This window comes from Thunnus maccoyii, chromosome 19 (assembly GCF_910596095.1).
Source record: "Thunnus maccoyii chromosome 19, fThuMac1.1, whole genome shotgun sequence".
Classification (NCBI taxonomy): domain Eukaryota; kingdom Metazoa; phylum Chordata; class Actinopteri; order Scombriformes; family Scombridae; genus Thunnus; species Thunnus maccoyii.
Window position 1 is genome coordinate 1,098,821 of NC_056551.1, and position 20,410 is coordinate 1,119,230.

The 20,410-nt window shown below is 39.1% G+C and overlaps 1 protein-coding gene across 2 annotated transcripts; it reads left to right on the forward strand.

The window, feature by feature from the left end:
- The first annotated feature begins 3,834 nt into the window (after positions 1-3,834).
- LOC121886000 (long-chain fatty acid transport protein 6) lies at positions 3,835-20,160 on the forward strand. 2 transcript variants are annotated; one of them, XM_042395871.1, is made up of 10 exons: positions 3,835-4,475; positions 7,994-8,197; positions 10,670-10,828; positions 12,177-12,301; positions 15,540-15,734; positions 16,880-16,970; positions 17,086-17,284; positions 17,708-17,805; positions 19,290-19,420; positions 19,512-20,160. In XM_042395871.1, the coding sequence occupies exons 1-10, from the start codon at positions 3,998-4,000 to the stop codon at positions 19,686-19,688; spliced, it is 1,857 nt and encodes a 618-aa protein (XP_042251805.1). In that variant the 5' UTR covers positions 3,835-3,997; the 3' UTR covers positions 19,689-20,160. The 2 variants fall into 2 exon arrangements, with proteins under 2 accessions (XP_042251805.1, XP_042251806.1); XM_042395872.1 differs by lacking the exon at positions 10,670-10,828.
- Positions 20,161-20,410: the final 250 nt, after the last annotated feature.

Sequence of the window (20,410 nt, forward strand, 5' to 3'; positions counted from 1 at the left end):
ATGCCTGTACTAATTTAAACTTAATTTAAAAAAAACCTAATAGTGTATTATATGTAATTTACATCATGCTAATTGAGAATAACAAAATTTGCATTTAACTTAAAGGATGTGGTTGGCAATTTTCTATATTTTTCTTCTTGTCAACAAATCTCAGGTTTGGATCCAAACCAACAATGAACTGATCTACTAACAAGCATTGTGTGTGTATCCAAAGCCTTCCAAATCTTGTTCGTCTGTGCTGTAGACCTCCATTGTTGTCCAAAAACTATTAAAAACACATGAATGAGCCACACCGCTGCACTGGCTGACATGTTCCTTTGCCACAAAGAGAGCGATTACGGTAGCTTGTTTAGAAATGGCTCCAGAGAGCAATAACAGCGATAAGATTGTAACTTTCACGAGAAAGGTTCCTAGTACGAGAGATGCCACTGTGCTTTTGCAGTTCCGTTCACAGAACTTCACTACTTTGTCATGCTACATAACACAGCCTCTTGACTTTGTACTGCATTATACATTTCTGTCATGTTGATACATTTATTTATATATTTTTGAACAGAAGGAGGATTGTGGATTGTAAGTGCATTATGAAGGGATCTTCTAATGGTCAGTATGAACAGGAGGAATGATTACAGCAAGAAAAACATGTTTCACTGTTCATTTAGACTGTTGAGTTAAGACAGACTTGAAAAACTGTGAACCCACCCTTTAAGTATGTTCCAATATGAGTGTTGTATAGGAGTTTTTTCAGCAAGCTATATTTTCTAACTACAACAACAACAGCAGAGAGTTTCTCTTAATGTTTTAGAAATTGTTTCCCTGATTTGGGTTACAATGTCTTTTGGTTGACTTGTTTGAGTTTAAACAATGTTTAAATTGACTGTGCTGTGTTACAGGGAAGTAGTAATACTAACAAGAATGAGGTGGTGTAATTGGTTATTAAACGTAAATGATTGAATCTTAACATTATGAAATTTGTTTTTCAATCAACATCCACATAATAATCCTTTCTATGTATGTTGTTGGATGTGAACTGTATATATATTATATTTATATGTTTGGCAGAGGTGGGGGTGGGGAAGTGAGATAAGTTGTGGGAAGGGTTTGTGAGGAAAATCTACTGCAGGTCATCCAGAGCAGCAACAGCCATCTTGTTCATGTACTGATGCCAGAAGTGCCACTTCTTCTTTTTTTTTCTTGTTTTTCAAGAGGAGACTACATTTTTATTTCACTGTGAATGGTGAATTCTGAAGCAAACTAGTCCTTATTCCAAAGCAACATAATCAGCTGAGACAGCTTACCTGAAGCTGGATGCTTTGGACAAACAGGCACCATATCTCCTCTGGGGCCTTGTTTTCCTGCTGCATCCAGCCCTGCTCTTTCAGGAGCTACTTCTTCTCCAGCTCTTCGTTTTCCGCTTACAGCTACAGAGTCTTCCTCCTCCTCCAGCTCTGAGTCACTCATGGTTGGCCTGCAGTTCTTTGTTGACGCTCTTCTCTCCATTTTGAAGAACTCTTCCTTCAGAGGGAGCTGCTTCTCCAGCATCAGCTCCTTGGCAGCCTTCTGGAATCTGTTCTCTCTGGCTACCAGCTCCCGTTGGAAGCTCTCTTCTTTCAAAGAGAGCTTTGTTCTGAAGTGGAGCTCCTTCAAGGACAGCTTTTTTGAAGCTCTCTTGTTTGGTGGCCAGCTCCTCCGTGAAGTGCTTCTTCTCAGCAGCCAGCTCTCTTTTGAAGCTCCTCTCTAGAGTGTCACATTCCATTTTCCTCATGTCCTTGCTCCAGTTCACAACTTCTGGTTGTTTGTGGGCTTCCAGAGATCTGTCCACCTTCCTGAGGTCCCTCTCTTTGTCTTACAGCTGGTCCTTGGGGAGGCTCTACTGATTCTGCAGCATCTCCTGCATTTTGTTCTGCTCTCTTTCTAGTCTTCTCCAATGGTTTCCATTCCTTCAACATGCAGTTCTCCTTCCTCTCAGCCTGAACACTGGCCTCCATGGAGAGGAGCAGTCTTTGTCTTTTTGGTTCTCCTGGCACTTTTTCTCAAACTCTTCAGTCAATGTAGCTGCGTCCTACTACTAGTGAGATCTGTTTGTTCTTCTTGCACCTCCTTTAAAGTCTGTTTGCACTGTTTACTGTTCATTCTCTTGGATGTTTGAGCTTCCACTAATTTGTGACATTACAACTAGTTTGGAGCCCATTGTGGTTCAGAATGCAACTTAAGAGAGTGTGATGTGGTAACTTGAAGAATGGACCTCACAGTGAAGTATTTTGACACATTATTATTCAAAGCAGAGTATTTTTATGTATCTTAAAACATGTCATTTATTGTTACCCCTGCTATGCTGAGGATAATTTTTCAATTTGAGCATAAAAAAACATGAGTGGAAATGCTGGAAATTTGCTGGAAAAGTCTAAATATTGCAACAAAAAAAAGTATGCCTGGATGAGGTGGAAAGTTGATTTATAGCTCAACTATTAATGTTCACAGAACAGTAGTGGATGGAAACGCACATTAATTTGCATTTTCTTGTATCAATTTTCTGAAATTTCAATTGAAATTTGGACTATGTTTGGATGGAAACCTGGCTACTGACAAAGAGGCAATCAATTGAATATCCAGGAGAGCTGGGAGGCTGGAATGACAACAGAGAGGACAGTGGACTCTCCGTATTAAAACCACCTGTCTAAGATGTTGTTAAGGACTGTGGAGGAGGGACATCCATCACATGAGTGTCTTATTAATCACAGTCTCTCCACCTGTCTCTCTTTGATTCCATAGGGAATACAACAGTAAGGGACAGGTTCACAGTTTTTCAAGTCTGTCTTGAAACAACAGTCAGGAGCCCAAATGAACAGTGAAACATGTTTTTCTTGCTGTAATCATTCCTCCTGGTCATACTGACCATTAGAAGATCCCTTCATAATGTACTTACAATGGAAGTGATGGGGGACAAAATCCACATTACTCCTGTGCAAAAATGTATTTAAAAGTTTATCTGAAGCTAATATGAAGCTTCAGTGTCCAAATGAGTCAAATCAAGTAGATATCTTTCAATGTTACAGTCTTTTTAGCGCCAAAGTCCCTCTTTTGTTACTATACTTCCACCACAGGTCAACAGGGAAACACTGTCCGAGGAAACACAAAGAGGGAATTTGATGCTAAAAAGACTGTAAATGTGTCAGATATCCACTTGATATGACTAACTCAGACTGCTGAAGCCTCATATAAGCTTCACATCAACTTTTAAAAATGACTGTGTGGACACACTGTGGATTTTGGCCCCTATCACCAGTATGAACAGAAGGAATGATTACAGAGAGGAAACCTCTTTCACTGTTCATATGGACACCTGACTGCTGTTTTGAGACACACTTGAAAAATTGTGAAATTATCCTTTAATTAGGTATTTAATTACATTTATTTTTATATTGTTGTTTGGGTGTTTTTTACTTTGTGGGTATTTATTTCCTGTACTTTGATAATGACTGTTGGTTGACTGTCATTTCCATGTTCATATGAATGAATAAATTGAACCTATTAGCCAAATACACAACTAAGGACTAAGGCAAGTTACAACAAGGCTTACTGTTTCAATGGTTCAGATCAGGATTCTTAGCAGGTCATTCACAACAGGCTATCAAAGCAACAGGTAGAGGCAGGCGGTCAAAGGGTCATTTACAATATTTTTTGCATCCAGCATCTTCTTGATTTGTAGACGTGTGTTCTGGACATTTTTGCTAATCATTTACTAGAAACCTGGTAGAGGGCAATCAATCAATTTTCGGGTCCATATAACACCTAGGAGCGGCCCTGTCAGATCTACAGACTGTTCATCTCCCTGCTCATAGCTCATTGGCTGTCACTCGGCTGCTGTGAGATTGCATAGGCTAATGTGCAGGCTATCGCTGACTGCAGGTTTCTAAGGCATGCGCGACTGCAGCCTATTATCTCAAGTTCTGAAGCAGTCTTCAAGTGAGGAGTAGCCTAGTGTTTTTACGTCAAGATGATAACTCTGGTGTTTACCAGCCTTTTAGCAGGATTTCTGGCTCTTTTTCTCTACCAGAGAATGACTTATCCCTTCTTCTGGGTGGATTTGATTTATTACTTAAAACTCCGGAGGTACGGGAAGACGTTGCGGGCTCGTATGCAGCAAGGAATCATCACATACCTCGACTGCTTTCTCCAGCAAGCGAAGAAGAACCCGAACAAACCCTTCATTATCTTCGAAAACCAGAGCCTGACATACCAGGATGTGGACAGGAGAAGTAACCAGTTTGCGAACGCGTTCAGGACGGAGGGCTCTTTGAAACAAGGAGACATTGTTGCTGTGTTGATGTGCAACGAACCGGACTTTATCTGTGTGTGGTTGGGACTGTGTAAACTTGGCTGTGAAGTCGCGTTTCTCAACGTCAACATTAAAGCCAAATCTCTGCTTCACTGCTTTCACAGTTGTGGAGCCAAGACGCTGGTTGTTGGCGCAGGTATTGCACGTCTCCTCTCACGTTTCTGTACAGTCTGAGAAATTGCTTTAACTGAGGTAAACTGTATCCACCCTGCTTCATTGTGCTTTGATTCATGAAGCCTGACTCGGTCAGTACCTTTCTGAGGTGGTTAAAGAAATGTCTACAGTTCTCCTGCAGCCACTCCCCATCAATGGGAAATGGGAGTGGTTGCAATTTACACACATTAAGATCCACGTAAGAACCCATGTTTCTAAAATAGAATGATAAGGCTGACTGTTGCCTCAGCAGGGCCACACAAATACTCTCTCAGGCCTTGAATTCACCCCTTTAAGTTTGGGGTCCCACAATATGCACAGAACACAGTTTACTTCTTGTTGGATATTTAAATGTACAATGTGTTTTAATACACTTTGATATAAAATACATCGACAAGATAGCTTTCATACTTGAAGTCTAATTTATAACAACTCTTTTTCAAAGGACTTTTGTTGTGTTAACATCATGTCAGCAGAATGGGAAGAGATAAGAGATGACCTGCCATTATTCATCCTTATGCCCCCCTTCAGAGTTTTATTATAATTATTATTATTATTATCATTGGATTATTGTTATTGATGCATCAATGTGTCAGCAGTATTATAGTAAAAGTATATCATTTACTCAATTATATACTTTTTGGCAGCTTATCTATAATAATTATCTTTTTGAATATGATCATACATTTTGTATGTAAAATCTTAACTTAGAGTGAGTGAGTAACTGTCACATAGTGTAAATATAGTGGAGAAAAAATACAATATTTCCCTCTAAAATGTAAGAATACTAGCACCTCAAAATTGCATTTAAGTACACTTGAGTCATTGTAATTAGTTACTTTCCCCCACTGGAACATAGACATTGTAAAGGATGTAAATATAGAGCATATTAATGAGAATGATGAAGAACAGAACACTGTACAGTTCAATAAATCTGCTGTATTGTTATATATTTATAGTAGTTAGTTAACAGGTAAACCCAGGAACAAACAAGCCATGTAGAGCCACTTTTAATCTGTTGAATTGATTTTTTTTTCAGATGTAGTGGTGAAACAATTAATTAGTCATTCAACAGAAGATTAATCAGCTACAATTTTAATTAGCGATTAAGTGATTTAGTTATTTATCAAGCAAAGATGCTAAATGATGTGTGTGAAGATCTGCTGCTTTTCTATTTGTTCTATCATTGGAAATAACAAAACAATTTGAAGTTGTCACTTTGGGTTCTGGGAAATGGTGACAGGCACTTTTGTTTATGATTTCTAGACTAAACAATTCATAAACAAAAAGCAATAGATAAACTGATAATGAAAATAATTGTTAGTTGCAGACCAATTAAGATTGACAGCTTTTGCAGCCAATGCTTTGTTGAGAGTCTGAAGTTTGTTTGATATCTCAGCGTGCAGAATATCTCCAATTCAGATACAACTGGGAAGTTTATAAACTATTTTTTCACACTGCCATAACATGATTATGGTTCCCATAAACAGTTTTATAACTCAAGACCAAAACAAGATTAAAAGTGTGTACCCTGGACTATAACTGAGGATTTTGGGCTTTTGTTAACCCCTGAATTACTGGACTTAAAGGACAGGTTCAGAAGTTTTCAAGTCTGTCTTAAAACAACAGTCAGGAGCCCAAATGAACAGTGAAACATGTTTTTCTTGCTGTAATCATTCCTCCTGTTCATACTGACCATTAGAAGATCCCTTCATAATGTACTTACAATGGAAGTGATGGGGGACAAAATCCACAGTCCTCCTTCTGTGTAAAAATGTATTTAAAAGTTTATCTGAAGCTAATATGAAGCTTCAGCGTCCAAATGAGTCAAATCAAGTTGATATCTTTCAACGTTACAGTCTTTTTAGTGCCAAAGTCCCTCTTTTTGTTACTATACTTCCACCACACTTACAGGGAAACACTGTCCGAGGAAACACAAAGAGGGAATTTGATGCTAAACAGACTGTAAATGTGTCAGATATCCACTTGATATGACTAACTCAGACTGATATGGGCACCTGACTGTTGTTTTAAGACAGACCTGAAAAAATGTGAACCTGTCCTTTAACTTGTTTTATGTAAATATTATCCACAGTAGACGAGATTTTATTTCACAAATTCTCCAATGAGATGAGAAGTGCTGTGTGTTTGAGATGCAGCAGTTTTAACATTATTTTCTGTCCTCTATTGTATAGTAAGAGTTTTTTTTAAAGACAGGCCCTCATGATGGAAGTTTCCTAACATGTGAAATGCTATCAGTCACACTGATAGGTGACAGGTAAAGAGCAAAGTACCATGCCATGGCAGCTATATGTTTGAAAGGTATGCAGCCCTGAATCAGAATGATATGATTATATTGACTTTTTACCTACATTCTTGAAGTGTCATGGTCTGTCAATGATCGTGAAAGGTGTTATCTTGACTGCAACCTCAACCTAAGACACATTATCATGCAGGGACGTGCAGAGGATGTTAGAGGGGCAGGGGCCCAAATTCATCATTAAATAAATATATGCCTGGAATGACTACTTTTGCAACACTGTTAAAGGGATATTAAAATGTATGTATTTAAAAGAAACCCATGACTGAGGTTGGTTCAGACACTGCTGCATGATAATTAATGATACATGCAAAGAAATGAAGTGTATTTCAGCAAAATTCTCCTTACATGTTAACCAGCTCAGCTCTTACCTGTAGCCCGCTGACTGACATCCTCACTTGAGCAGAGGCTCTACTGCTGACAAAGATGCACTTCCTCTCTCACCTCCATATTCATCTCTTACCACCTCTCCATAGAAGGCATACTGTAACTGCTTCAGTAATGACACAATAAGAAGATGCTGATACTGTATGGCTAAGATACTATTACTATGTGCCAACAAATTAGTTCAATATAATTCACATATCATATTATACTGAGGCTCGGAACACATCATGCATTTAAGCCACAATTCTGAAATGCAACATATGCATTTTAGATAAGGTGGTTTATAATGATTTAACAGTGTTATATTATTTAACAGCACATTGGCTGCTTGTTACAGAAGGGAGGGAAACGTGTTTCTTAAAGGGGAACTATACTATGCTTTTCCATATTTTCAGTCATACAAATAATGTTATGATGTTGGATGTTAAACTGTTACACATGTTAAAAGTGGCCGGCCTGTCTAATAATGAGATAAAGTTATCCCTGTTAGCAAAAAGCACTGCTGGGTTTAGAAAAGGGCACTTTCTCTCCAAGAGGCCAAATGAGCAGGTGCTCAAGCCCCCTTTGAGGTCAGTCTATGCACATGCCTATTATTGTGTGTGTGTGTGTGTGTGTGTGTGTAGAGGAGGACAAAATAACAGGAACACCTTACAGTACAATTCAATGTGGTGCAACAACACCACTACCACAGCCTCTAAAATGACGGTAGAGATGATTCAACAGCTCTGTCTACATTCTTACTTACTAGGTTTATGAGGAAGCAATTAGATGACTCATTGTGTTGGTTTATCCAGATTTGGTGCGTTTGGTGGAGGAGGTGCTGCCTGACCTGAAGAATGACAACATGGCTGTGTGGGTGGTGGATCACTCATCATCCTCTGAGGGTTTCAACAGTTTACTCGATAAGGTGGAGCGCATGTCTGGAGAAAACTTAAGCGACCTTCCTAAAGTTGACATCATGTCAAACTTCCTCTTCATCTTTACTTCAGGCACCACAGGTACTGCATGAGCGTTGTATTCTTACAGATGGCCAGCCACCTTACACTGCACAAACATCACACGTCCAAACTACTCTATTCAACACATTATTGTGTTTATTAAAAAAATGTATTGTACATATGTATTATTGTATTAATATAAAAAAACAGAGGAAGCACTACTTAGATCTATGATATGATATATGACTTTATTGTCACACTGAAATTCATTTTGCAAGGGCAAGGCAACTTTATTTGTATAGCACATTTGAGGGCAATTCAAAGTGCTTTACAGAAAATAGAATAAAAAGAATATTGTAGCAAGAACAAGTCAAGTTATTAAATAAACCCACCAATGTGACGATAATATAATAACTATTAAAGCAATGAAATTAAAAATGTCCTCAGGTAGTTTCATTTGAGAGGGTGACACACGGATTAAACATACGGTTACAGATATGACACTTTTCATAACACATCATACATATCACGTCATATCCTCTGGATTCAGATCTCAATTACCAGCACACTGATCTTGGTAAGCAACAGGATAGACTAAGGTACAAAAGAAGTCTTCAGTTTGTTGTGTTTAAATTGAGGAACAATTAGAGGGCAGAATTTGGTATTTTCGTTCAGCTCGTGCAGGGAGTCAGAAGAGATACTGTTAGCAAGTCTGAGCATGCTCTTGTTGTGAGCTACTTGAAAGGAGTGTGCCACAGGTTGGCCAATAATCTTTGCTCAAATTCAGATTTGTATAGCTTAGTTTTATTAATAATATTAATAATAATCTTTATTTCTAAGTTTCACAGATTGGCTGCTGAACCAGGCTGTACTGCAGTAGAGCATGACACTCTGAGTAACTGATTTAAAAAAACAGAAACATGATCTGGCTACTGGCTCCAAAAGATCTGAGTCTACGAAGAATGTAAATGTGCTGCTGTATCTTACAAATAAATTCTGCATGAGGAGTCCACGACAGGGTGGCGTCTATCATAACGCCACCCAGGTATTTATATGAAGAGGATATCTGACTGTGATAAAAAACAAAGTGTCCACAAGTAAGGCAAAGGAATCCCTTACAAACATTTTATTAAAAAACAGACCAATGTGTGTCAACAGCTCAACCAAACACACACACACACACACACACACACACACACACACACTATTTGAAGCACAGGCTTCATCATACAAGAGACTGCCTCCCACATTATACTACAGTCAATGAATGGACACTGTGACAGTAATAGTAATGAAATCATAGTAAATATGAACAATACATAACAAATAAAAGTAAAGTTCATGTTTCTTTCAGGATAAACTGTAATTAGTTTACTTCAGTTTATGTTTAGATACCAAAACTAATGACATTCCTATCAGCCTCAGCTGTACTTAGTGTTTAGTGCTAATTAGCAAATTAGCTAAAACGGTAAATGAAGATGGTGAACATGGAACTACAACATTTATACCTGCTGAACATCAGCATGCCAACATTGTTATTGCTAGTATGTTGGTTAGCTCAACATTTAGCTCAAAGCACTGCTGTCCCCATAAGTACAGTCACCATTTGTTATGGGTGCAGTTAAAAGATGAAATGCAGTAAAAGTGATAAATAAAATTTTGCCCAACTCCACTATGCTTCAGAACAGCAGTGGAATCACAAAACCATTTCAGAGGTTAAAATGTGCTGTGCTAGCACATGCAGAAGTAACTTCTAACTAAGTAACTAACTACACTACAAATTAAAGGATTTGGCTGGTGATCATCTACACCTTTTGCACTGTCAACAAATCTCATGTTTGGACCCAAATCAACAATGAACTGATCTACTAACAAGTATTGTGTGTATCCACAGCCTGATATATCTTATTCCTCTGTGCCGTAGAGCTCTGTTGTTGTCTATTAACTATTAAAAACACATCAGTAAGCCATACCGCTGCACTAGATAACATCTTCCATCACCCCTGAAGACACTGGTTACTGCAACTTGTTTAGAAATGGCTAAACAATTATATGGATAAGATAGCAACCAGTCACTTGCTTGTTGTGCTGTATATCACAACCTCTTGACTTTGTACTGAAGTTCTTTGAGAAATTTATAATGTAATACAAAGTCAAGGTTGTAATATGCAGCACAACAAGCTAACTGAGCTGTAAATAGAACCACATTTACAGGGTGTTTGGAGCCGTTTCTAAACAAGCTAAACAAGCTACAGTAACCACTGTCTTCAGGGTGAAGGAACATGTCACCCAGTGCAGTGGTGCGACTCACTGATGTGTTTTTAATAGTTTTTGGACAACAATGCAGGTCTACAGCACAAAGGAATAAGATACATCAGGTTTTGGATACACACACAATACTTACTAGTAGATCAGTTCATTGTTGGTTCGGTTCAGCAAAGACTTGTTTACAATAAAAAAAAAAAATCGTCAGCCAGATCCTTTAACAAGATGTGGACCATCTCTGCAGTAACTGGTGCCATTCTCTTACAGGTCTCTCTAAGGCAGCCCGTGTAGGTCATCTTAAAGCCATTATGAGTATGGCTTTCTTTCAGATGTGTGGAGCCACATCTGATGACATCATCTACATCACTCTTCCTCTTTACCACATGTCTGCTTCACTGTTAGGGATCGGTGGATGCATACACCTTGGTAAGAACAGCTGTACTGTAGTCAATGTAGAATTTAAACTGAGGCTTTGGAGCACACTTCCCAGAGGCACTCGCTTTACCCCCATTGTCCACCACACAGAATCCCGTTCCACCTCAACCGACTGTCACGCTATAGTTATTGATAACTGGTATGTAATTCATATTTTTCTCCGTATTTCATAAGTTATTTACTTTGTCTTGACATACATATAGCAATTTTTTTTTTGTTCATGTCACTGTCCTCCGAGTTCTGTGAAGCAGCAGAAGCACAAGCACACAAGCACAATTCTCGAATCATCTCCTAATACATAATTTTCAAGACGTTTGGAAAGAACTCTTGACAAACAACTATTTATCAGTTTGACCAGTACTTAATGCAGTTTGTCTGGAAACATTACTGTAACGACAAAACCCCTGTCCAGAAGTCATTGCCCCTGGCTTCTGTTCACCAAGAAATAGTTCCAGCATGTAACTCCCCCTAAAAAACTAAAAATATAACTTTTTGTGTACATTAAACAAACAAGATACAACATGTAAATCAGTAAGACTGAGAGGTGTTGGTAAGTGTATTTTTGAATTTTCGACAGAGTCAGACTGTTTCCCCTGCTTCCAGTCTGATATGCTAAGCTAGGCAGATTACATTCTAACTGCTCCAAACTTAACACAGACATGAGACCAATATCGATTTTCTCATCCAACTCAGAAAGAAAGAGAATTAGTGTATTTTCAAAAATGCTGAACTATATTGTACCTTTAAGGATTATAACTGCAAAATATATTTTACTTCTTATAGCTGTTTGAGTTGGAAAACACACCCCATCCCCTGATGGCTGGGTCAAAATAATCATTTTCCTTTTGAAGTATCAGGTCTAACTATGAGCCAGTGCAAAAACAAAGCTCAGATTTAGTTTTGCAGCTTTTACTGTTTCTTCCTCATATAATTATTTGTTTGGTCGCAGTGACTGTCCTTCAGCGAGCTGTGCTTTCCCACACATTAACTGCAGCTTAGAGACTGTGGAAGCATATGATCCTGACAAACACACAATTCCTGGAAGATTTTCCATTTATATTCAGCACATTGTGAGATCCAGGGCAAATGCTGGAGGAAACCAACATAACCACGGATATCCTTTTTATAGGCCTATAAGGAATTCTCACTTCCTCATATACCAGGAGAACAGGCCGAAACAAACTAGAGGACTTTTCTCACTACAGCTCCTTCTATAAATAATTTATATTGTCACTGTTAGACATATAGTATGAATGATAAGCCAGTAGTATTCCCCGGCATATAACCTTACACTACTTACTGTTTCCATCTTCTCTCTGTCTTTTCCTTTGGATCACAGGTGCAACATGTGTCTTAAAAAAGAAGTTTTCTGCCAGTCAGTTTTGGAAGGACTGTGTGAAATACAATGTGACTGTGGTGCAGTACATAGGAGAGCTCTGTCGATACCTGGTAAACCAACCCATGGTAAAACGATATTTAAAATCACTTTCTTCATTCTAAATTACAACATTTTAGACTTGAATTTTAAAGACACAGCAGTTACCCCTAGAGACCTCATTGTTCATTATAGTCAGTGATAATGATGCCACAAAAGAATTGTTTGAGCATTATGGTGTTCAGTAAATATCATGGAATCTGCTCTATGTACTATGTACTATGTGTTTCTTGTGTGGACACAAGATGTGTCCTGATGGTGGTGCAAGAGATAAGGTCTAGGTGTCCTCGGGGGACCATGAATATTAGTGATAGATTGATGTGGCCTTATAAAGCTTTGGGGCTTTTTTTCCTGTTTGTGCCAAAAAATATGCGGTATCGTGTCACCGAATGCAGCAAACACAGTAATTGATCATATGGTGGTTTGCAGATATGATGGCAGATTTTATAGTTTCAATTGCATATGTGTATATATAACCCTTAATTTGAATGTAGTGATCTTCCCTGTTCAGCTAAAGAAGGGCTGCAGAAAATGTATCTGTATGTATGTCCTATTTTGCAATAAATTGCAATAATTTTTTAAAAATTTATTTTCAATTAATATTTAATTTGTATTAGTTCAATTAAATATAACTTTATTCATAAAACCAAATACAAATAAAAATAACAAAGCTCTTAAAACTAGATTGTAGACCAACTAGACCAAAACTGGATTGACCTAGGGTCCCTCTACAAGACTGGACCAGGATCAGGTAATAATGCAGGAGCAGCCTTAGTTGATATTGTACTTAAGTGTTGCAAATTCTCTAATACATTGCATTTAACAAAACTATACCTCTACCTCTATACCCCTGCAACAGTCCATTATGGGTTTCTTCATGTAGTTTTCATTCATGGTGTGTAAGTATTTGACAGGTACTTCATATGAGTGGAAAGGTAATTTATTGTGATTGAGACACATTTGCAGAATGATGATGATTTATTAAAATATTACCTCATCATAAGAGTAGCCTATTCTCTAATTTATTGGCTGGCCTCCTGTGCTAGCAACTTTCTCCCGGTTCTAATTGTAATGCCTGCAGAGGAGACAATGGTGTTGGTTGAGTCTATAAAGTAGCACCTCTCTGTCTCCAGTGATCTGTCATGCCAGTGAAAGGAAGCTGCAGCTTGTTGGTGTGCCCATATAGGGCAATGCAAGTTAGGCTCTTTGGTAGGCCCAGCCACCTGCAAAGTAACTGGCTGTTCACGATGGTCATTGGAACTTCATATATCAGCGTTGGCCAGAGAAGTCTCGGCAGGATACTGTGCTGATAAATCCATGCCTTGACCATCCTGGAAGTCCTGATTTATCCACTGCTCATAACCATGCTTTTAGCTCCGTTGACTGGACCACTACAGCATCTCTGAGGGTGCATTCCATTTCTGCTGCCTTGACAAGCATGTTCATCGCCAAGGCAAACAAAGACACTAATTTGGTACAACCAATGATAATGCCTTTCTCTAGGTGATGCCACACAGATGTTGAATCCCAAACTGAAACTATTGTAGTAGTCCAGTAGTAGTAGTCTTTGATCCTCTCTGGAACATGGTATCTTGTCAGCACTGTTGCCTCAAGATCAAGTGGAATGGATCCATAGGCATTAGCAAATTCCAGCCAAACGACTGCCAGGTCTCCTCTATTTTCCCTTGCTTCACAGATCAACTAGGTAACCACTCCTGTGTACTCTATACAGCCCAGTATGCCTGGGACTTCTCTCTTCTGCACTGTGGTGTCAATGTACAAATCCCTCAGGAGGTACACTGTCAGGCAATTAGCAAGAATCTTGAAAAAGATTTTGCCTTCCTCACTGAGCAGGCAGATGGTGGGGAACTGTGTGATGTCACTTGCGTTCTCCTCCTTTGGTATCCAGACACCTTCTGCATGTCTCCACTACTTGGCTACCTTCCCCCTCCGCTATACTACCCTGATGAGTCTCCACAATATCTCCAGGAGTCTCGCGCAGTGCTTGTACGCTTTGTATGGCACTTCACTTGGCCCTGGAGATGAGTCCGACTGACTGTATTCCTGACTTCTGCCAGGGTGGGCTCCTTGATGTTAAACAGGATCAAGGGTTCAGGTGGTAATTAGTTCTTTGCAAGTCTTCCAGGTGAAGTCTTCCTCTCTCCTACTGTCGCTGTCGCTAAGATGTAGATTGATGTCTTCTTCTGGGCATGCAAGGGTCCTGCTCCACCTCTGCCCAAGCAGCTCTTCAGTGAATCAAACCCTTACTTACCCTTCTCCTGTGCCACTCAGGGCATTGGAGGGAGATGAACTTCCATATTAGAATGTACTGAAGCTCTGTGAGGGCTGGTCGGCCTCCTGTCTCGCCTTCCTCTACTGGTGTTTTAGAGACTTCAACTCTTTCCTAAGCTGGGTGATCTTGACCTCACACTGATTTGGCATAGCTATGTTGTTACTGGCTTTTGGTTGTTTGAAAGCAAATCTCTAAGCACCAATGCTGATAATCAGGTCACACATCAACTGGAGTCATTGATCCACTTCCCCCCTTGATGATACCTTGAGGACAGTATCAACATCCTCATCAAAGTGGTGCCCCTCAGTCTCCTTGTTTGCGGCAGGCCACAAGATCTGGCAATGTTCAGATGCTGCTAGGTGCAGCATGTGGAACTCAGAGATTCTGGACACGGTGGGGTGGCTTCGGCCCCTGCTCCTCCTCCATCATCAGGTGCAGTGCAGTGCTTTTGCTCCACTTGCTTCCTCCTGGTGCAGCCTATCTTGGTCTGGTGGATTCTCACACCTTTCAGGTTCTTGCAAATTTTACCACAAAAACAGGGTCACTTGGCTCACTTGTCTTGAGCATAATATATAACATAGTTCAGCATCAAAAGTTAACCGTCTAACCATTGATATATTGATGAAACACGGAAATATTGTGCTTCACAGGGTGAAGCATGTGTTGGTGCCTTGTCTGCCCATCACCAATGACTAAACAGCAGATCAGATTGAAGATTTCTCATCATTAGAGAGCTTTGTACTTATTGAGAACTATGTTTTCACTTTTACAGATCTCTTAGCAGTTTCCCCAGCTTCCAGTCATTATGCAAAGCTATGCTAAACACATCGAAGACAGGACACACAGAGATACATGTGATAATCATGTCTAGCATGTGACATCTGACTCTAGATAAGCTAGTGCATAAGCATATTTCCCAAAATCTTGGAGTGCTTGAATTCTGCTTTTTAATCCAAGCTTTTTCCTGCCTAAAGGTTCCAGAGGAGAGAGCTCACAGTGTTCGGCTAGCAGCAGGAAGTGGTCTCAGGTCAGATGTGTGGAAGGAGTTTGTCAAACGCTTTGGGAGGATCAAGATCAGGGAGGGTTACGGCTTGACCGAAGCCAGCATCGGCTTCCTCAACTACACAGATGAAGTGGGACCAATTGGGAGGGCGAGCTACTTCAACAAGGTCAGGAATAAAACATTTCCTCACATTTCCTCCTCATCAAACATATTGGAAACCACTTTTCCCCATTTTTAAAGTTTGCCTCAAAAGGTCTACTGACTGTAAAATGATGACAGAATCACATTTCCGACATGGCAGAATATTATGTTTCAAGGTCAGTTTACCAGAAATGGTTATCTCAGTTTGAAAGATATGTACATTGATGCACTAAAGAAAAGATTATATTTAGTGCATTATAGGAAATGTAAGATTCAGTGTTTTTGGAGTACTCCAGTTGAAGATAATAAAGCCATTTGAAGGTCCATTACCTGTATGCTTCTCTGAAAAACGCCTTCAGAGGCTCAGGGATCCCACTCTGTTAGAACAAAGAGCCTAAACATGATTGGATAATGGGTTTATGTACATTTATTTCAAATGATACAATTAAAACAATTTAGAACAAATAGATGACATTTATTCCCTGCTGTGATTTCCCCCCTTTTTTTCCTTACAGTGACTCTTTCATAGCTGATTACAGGGAAATCTCCATAAGCTCTTGTACATTTCATGGCTGGAACCAGCTTGGCTCTTTTTTCTCTATGTGGCTGTTCAGAGTAGTCCTTATTGATGTAGATAGATGTATCAGTTGCTTGTTTTTGAGTCTGAGTAGCTTGATTACATTCAGCCTATGTTTTCTATTGTCTGACATGTATTTCCCATTCCTGTGGGCTCCACTATGTTCACCAGCTAGACTGAGTCTGTTTGCCCGTTTGGTGCTGGGTATGTAGTGTATAGTGGGTTTATCAGAGCTCTGTCACTGGTCACAAAATATCTGCCTGCTGTTGCTGGAAACCATCTTGATGAGAGCGCTGAGACTGAACCAAACAGTAAAACTGTGTGATGCAAAACCACAACAACAGCTGAAAAATGCTAAAGCTCAGCAGGACTGTAGAGATTGTAATAATTCACTGTGGGTTCAACACTGCAAGTAACTATTTTTCATGCAAAATAATTTAATTCATTGTTTAATATACAAATACTGATTAGTTAAGTTTTAATGTACACGATAACGGTTAAAGTTACTGAAAAGCATCTCCTTCTAATATGACCTATTAACTGGTAAAGCAGTGGCTAATCAAGTCACAACTATTGTCAATCTTCTATTTCAGCTTTCTATGTCATTTGAGCTCTTGAGATATGACACACAAACATACGAGCCGGTACGAACAGACTGCGGAAGATGTTTACGAGCACAAATAGGTAAATTAAACACATGACTGACTCCTTTAACATGAAAGTCATTTCGTCTTCAGCACATAGCTGTATGTACAGAAGAAAAGATGACATGTCCACTAAATGTCCATCCTGTGTGCAGGAGAGCCAGGTATCCTGGTAGCACCTCTGACAGCTATGAACCAGTTCCTGGGCTATGCTGGGAACAAAGTCCAGTCTGAGAAGAAGCTGGTAAGGGATGTGTTCAAGGTTGGCGACGTCTACTTCAACACTGGAGACCTCCTGCTTCATGACCACAGGGACTTTCTGTACTTCCGGGACCGCATCGGAGACACCTTCAGGTACCTTCAGGTTACTGTCTGTATGATTAGAACTTGTGCTGCAACTTGACAAACATTGGTGTCATATAGAGCAGAAACCCTGTCCCAATGTTATCTAACTGAGATTTGTCAACATCTATCTAATGTCTCATGAATGTGTCTTATAATATTGTATAGTACATATGTGGAATGACGAGGCAAAATGTATCATGTATTCCACTGTACATGATCTATTTTAAAGTCTAGTGTAAACCAGTTCAATAGTGTCCTCTGGTGTCCAAGAAGGTTCATGAAATATTTCCATCATACCAGACAGCTAATGTGAAATATCTTTGACACATATTTGTTATACATAAGGATTACATGTACTGTGTGTGTGTATGTATGTATATATGTGTTTGTTCTCAGGTACAGTATAACTGCATCTAACACTGTGTCCTACAGATGGAAAGGAGAGAATGTTTCCACTACAGAGGTCTCAGAGGTTTTAGGTCATCTTGATTTTATCCAGGAGGTCAATGTCTATGGTGTCACCGTGCCAGGTCTGTTGACACTGTGATTTCTAATGCTGTATAACCATAGATATACAAATGTAGATACCACATTGGGTGTTGCTAGTCATTGTATCATCACAGCTGCCTTATTGGTCTGCGGTAGTTGCCCCTCTGAATGCTAGCAAGTATATTGTGGGAAGGGGTCTATCTGCTCTTACAGCATCATAACTCACTGAATTGTCAATCAATAATTTTTCCAGCAGTTTGTGTTGTTACAAAATACTAGACATGTACAGTATGTGAAATACAGAATACTTTGAACTTTGTTGATCATAAATGAAGGTTTTCATACCAAAATACTGCAAAGTAACAGTAGGCTGATATTACTACAATAAATTTAATTTGAGCCTACATTTTTTAATTATTCTAGAAGTTTATTGTTTTCATATTGCATTGTTATATGCTACTGTGATGATTTAAAAAATAGAATAGAGACTCAATACTTATTTATTTAATGTTTATTTGTAGAGGGACAATTATATAGCATGAATTAATGCCACATACCACAGCATTTATAGCCTAAGCTAGTCTGCAATGCCCATCCCTAGATAGGCCTATAAGATACACAAAACTCAACAATAAAATACATGTAGAACTGCACAAAATGCAACAGTACATATATGCACATTAAAACACAAAACTCAAGAAAAGAAAATACATACAAAACAGCACAAGACACGAATATAAACAATTTACATATAATGATAAAGTATCATCATGTATCACTGATCACTACATGACTGATCTTTTTTTTTTTTTTAAATGTCAAATGTCAGTGCATGTCAACATGCTTCACAATTCTGTTTTAATGATATTCATATTTTCACATACTCTACTAATGTTTCCTACACTATTAACATCAATTATGTAAACAGTGAGTTATATCATTGTTTACAGTGTCTGTGGTGCAGATTGCAGGGAAGTGTGCGTTGGATGCACTCGTGACACACTTCAATACCAGATGGGATCAGAGAGAATGCATTATCATACATTCTAGGTGGGGATGTTGGAGGCTGTGACAATTGTGGCCAATCATATTCACTAGTTTAGTCCCTTTAAACACAGGGCTTTCCCTGTCATGATGCACTGACAGCTTGGGAATCCTGCAGAATGTGTAGAAATTTAAGAGCGTTCAAACACTCTTAACTTCTTCTTCATTGATTGTTGTCAGGAAACAAGGCCCTTATTTGTGACTGACTGAGGCTAAGGCTCATGGGTAGCATAGCATTTAGAGCCATCTGCCAAAGTCCTGTGTTTCTGTGTTAAAGAACATTTAGAAAACTTAAAATGGGAACAAATACCTCTGTAACCATTGTTGCCTTCTAATTCACAGCTCTGCTGCATGTTGCACCTGAAAGCCTCCATACTGCTATATCATAGACAAATCAAAGTATGAGAATGGAGGTACTGTGGGTAGTTTGCCCTTGTTTATTTCAGTCTGACTGTGGTCTTTTTCCAATCTGTGTAAGCAGGATATGAAGGTCGAGTAGGCATGGCTGCTATCGTCTTCAAACAGGATCACAAATTAAATGGCCCAAAACTCTACAGCCATTTAGTAAAAACACTCCCTGCGTATGCCTGGCCATGGTTTCTCAGAATACAGGTAGGTCACACAGGTTTTCATCACCTTCAGTATGTTTTCTTAAAAGTGACAATATAGAGTTTTTCACTTGTATCCCTCCCTGTGATTTCAGACCTCTCTGGATGTGACAGAGACCTTCAAGCAGCAGAAGGTGAAGCTGGTCCATCAGGGATTTAACCCAGAGATCACCCAGGATCCTCTCTATTTCCTAGATATCTCTCAGAAGGACTATATTCTCCTGACAGTATCTGTTTATCAAGACATTGTGTCTGGAAAAATCAAACTATAAACACTTTAGGACAACTGGACAGTTAATGCAGTAATGAGTACTGAGAGGCAACAGTGGATCTTAAGATAAGCTAAAGATCCATCTAAATCCATACAAAGGCTACATTTCCAGTCATTTGGATTTAAAACCGTGATGGTGGATGGATAGATAGATGAAGAGACCTCTTTAAAATAAAGTTTTATCTACCTACCTTTACATATGTCAATGAGTTGTGACCAGTTCAACCAAAGACTGGTTCTTTATTCTCAGTTTGATTTATTTGAATTATTATTGTTATTATTAATTGAATTATGTTGGCCCGAGGACGTGAAATTGTCCAATAATTCGCAAGAAGTTAAACTGTTTTTTTTTCCTGCTTTCCTATCCTGTTAAACATTCCAAACACCCTCAGATTTATCTCGTGTGTAGACAGTTCAACCATGACAAATCATGGCATTAAGCCTCAGCTGGTCGAAAACTAGTAACTCCGTTCAGTTTAGAGTTTAGCCAAATTTGGGTGAAAAATCCCTTACTTTACACCATAAATTCTCCAATAGTGGCCGGGCTCACTGTATGTTTTACAAGCCTGCAGAAATTCAGAGAAAAAGTAGGCCTTTGATGCCCTGAAAAATAGCATATATTTTTTTCACATCATGTTAGATGTCATATAAAGTGGGTCTTCCTGACCCTGCTGCATCAGACTGTACAGTAGCAGGTTGCAGTGTGAGTCTGGACACTTACCA

Bases quoted from the DNA above. Each gene is read 5' to 3' on its own strand.
- LOC121886000 (XM_042395871.1), top strand. From the start codon at position 3,998: ATGATAACTCTGGTGTTTACCAGCCTTTTAGCAGGATTTCTGGCTCTT. The intron at 12,302-15,539 runs GTAAAACGATAT...TCCTGCCTAAAG, and splicing joins ACCTGGTAAACCAACCCATG to GTTCCAGAGGAGAGAGCTCA. The intron at 17,285-17,707 runs GTACCTTCAGGT...TGTGTCCTACAG, and splicing joins CGCATCGGAGACACCTTCAG to ATGGAAAGGAGAGAATGTTT.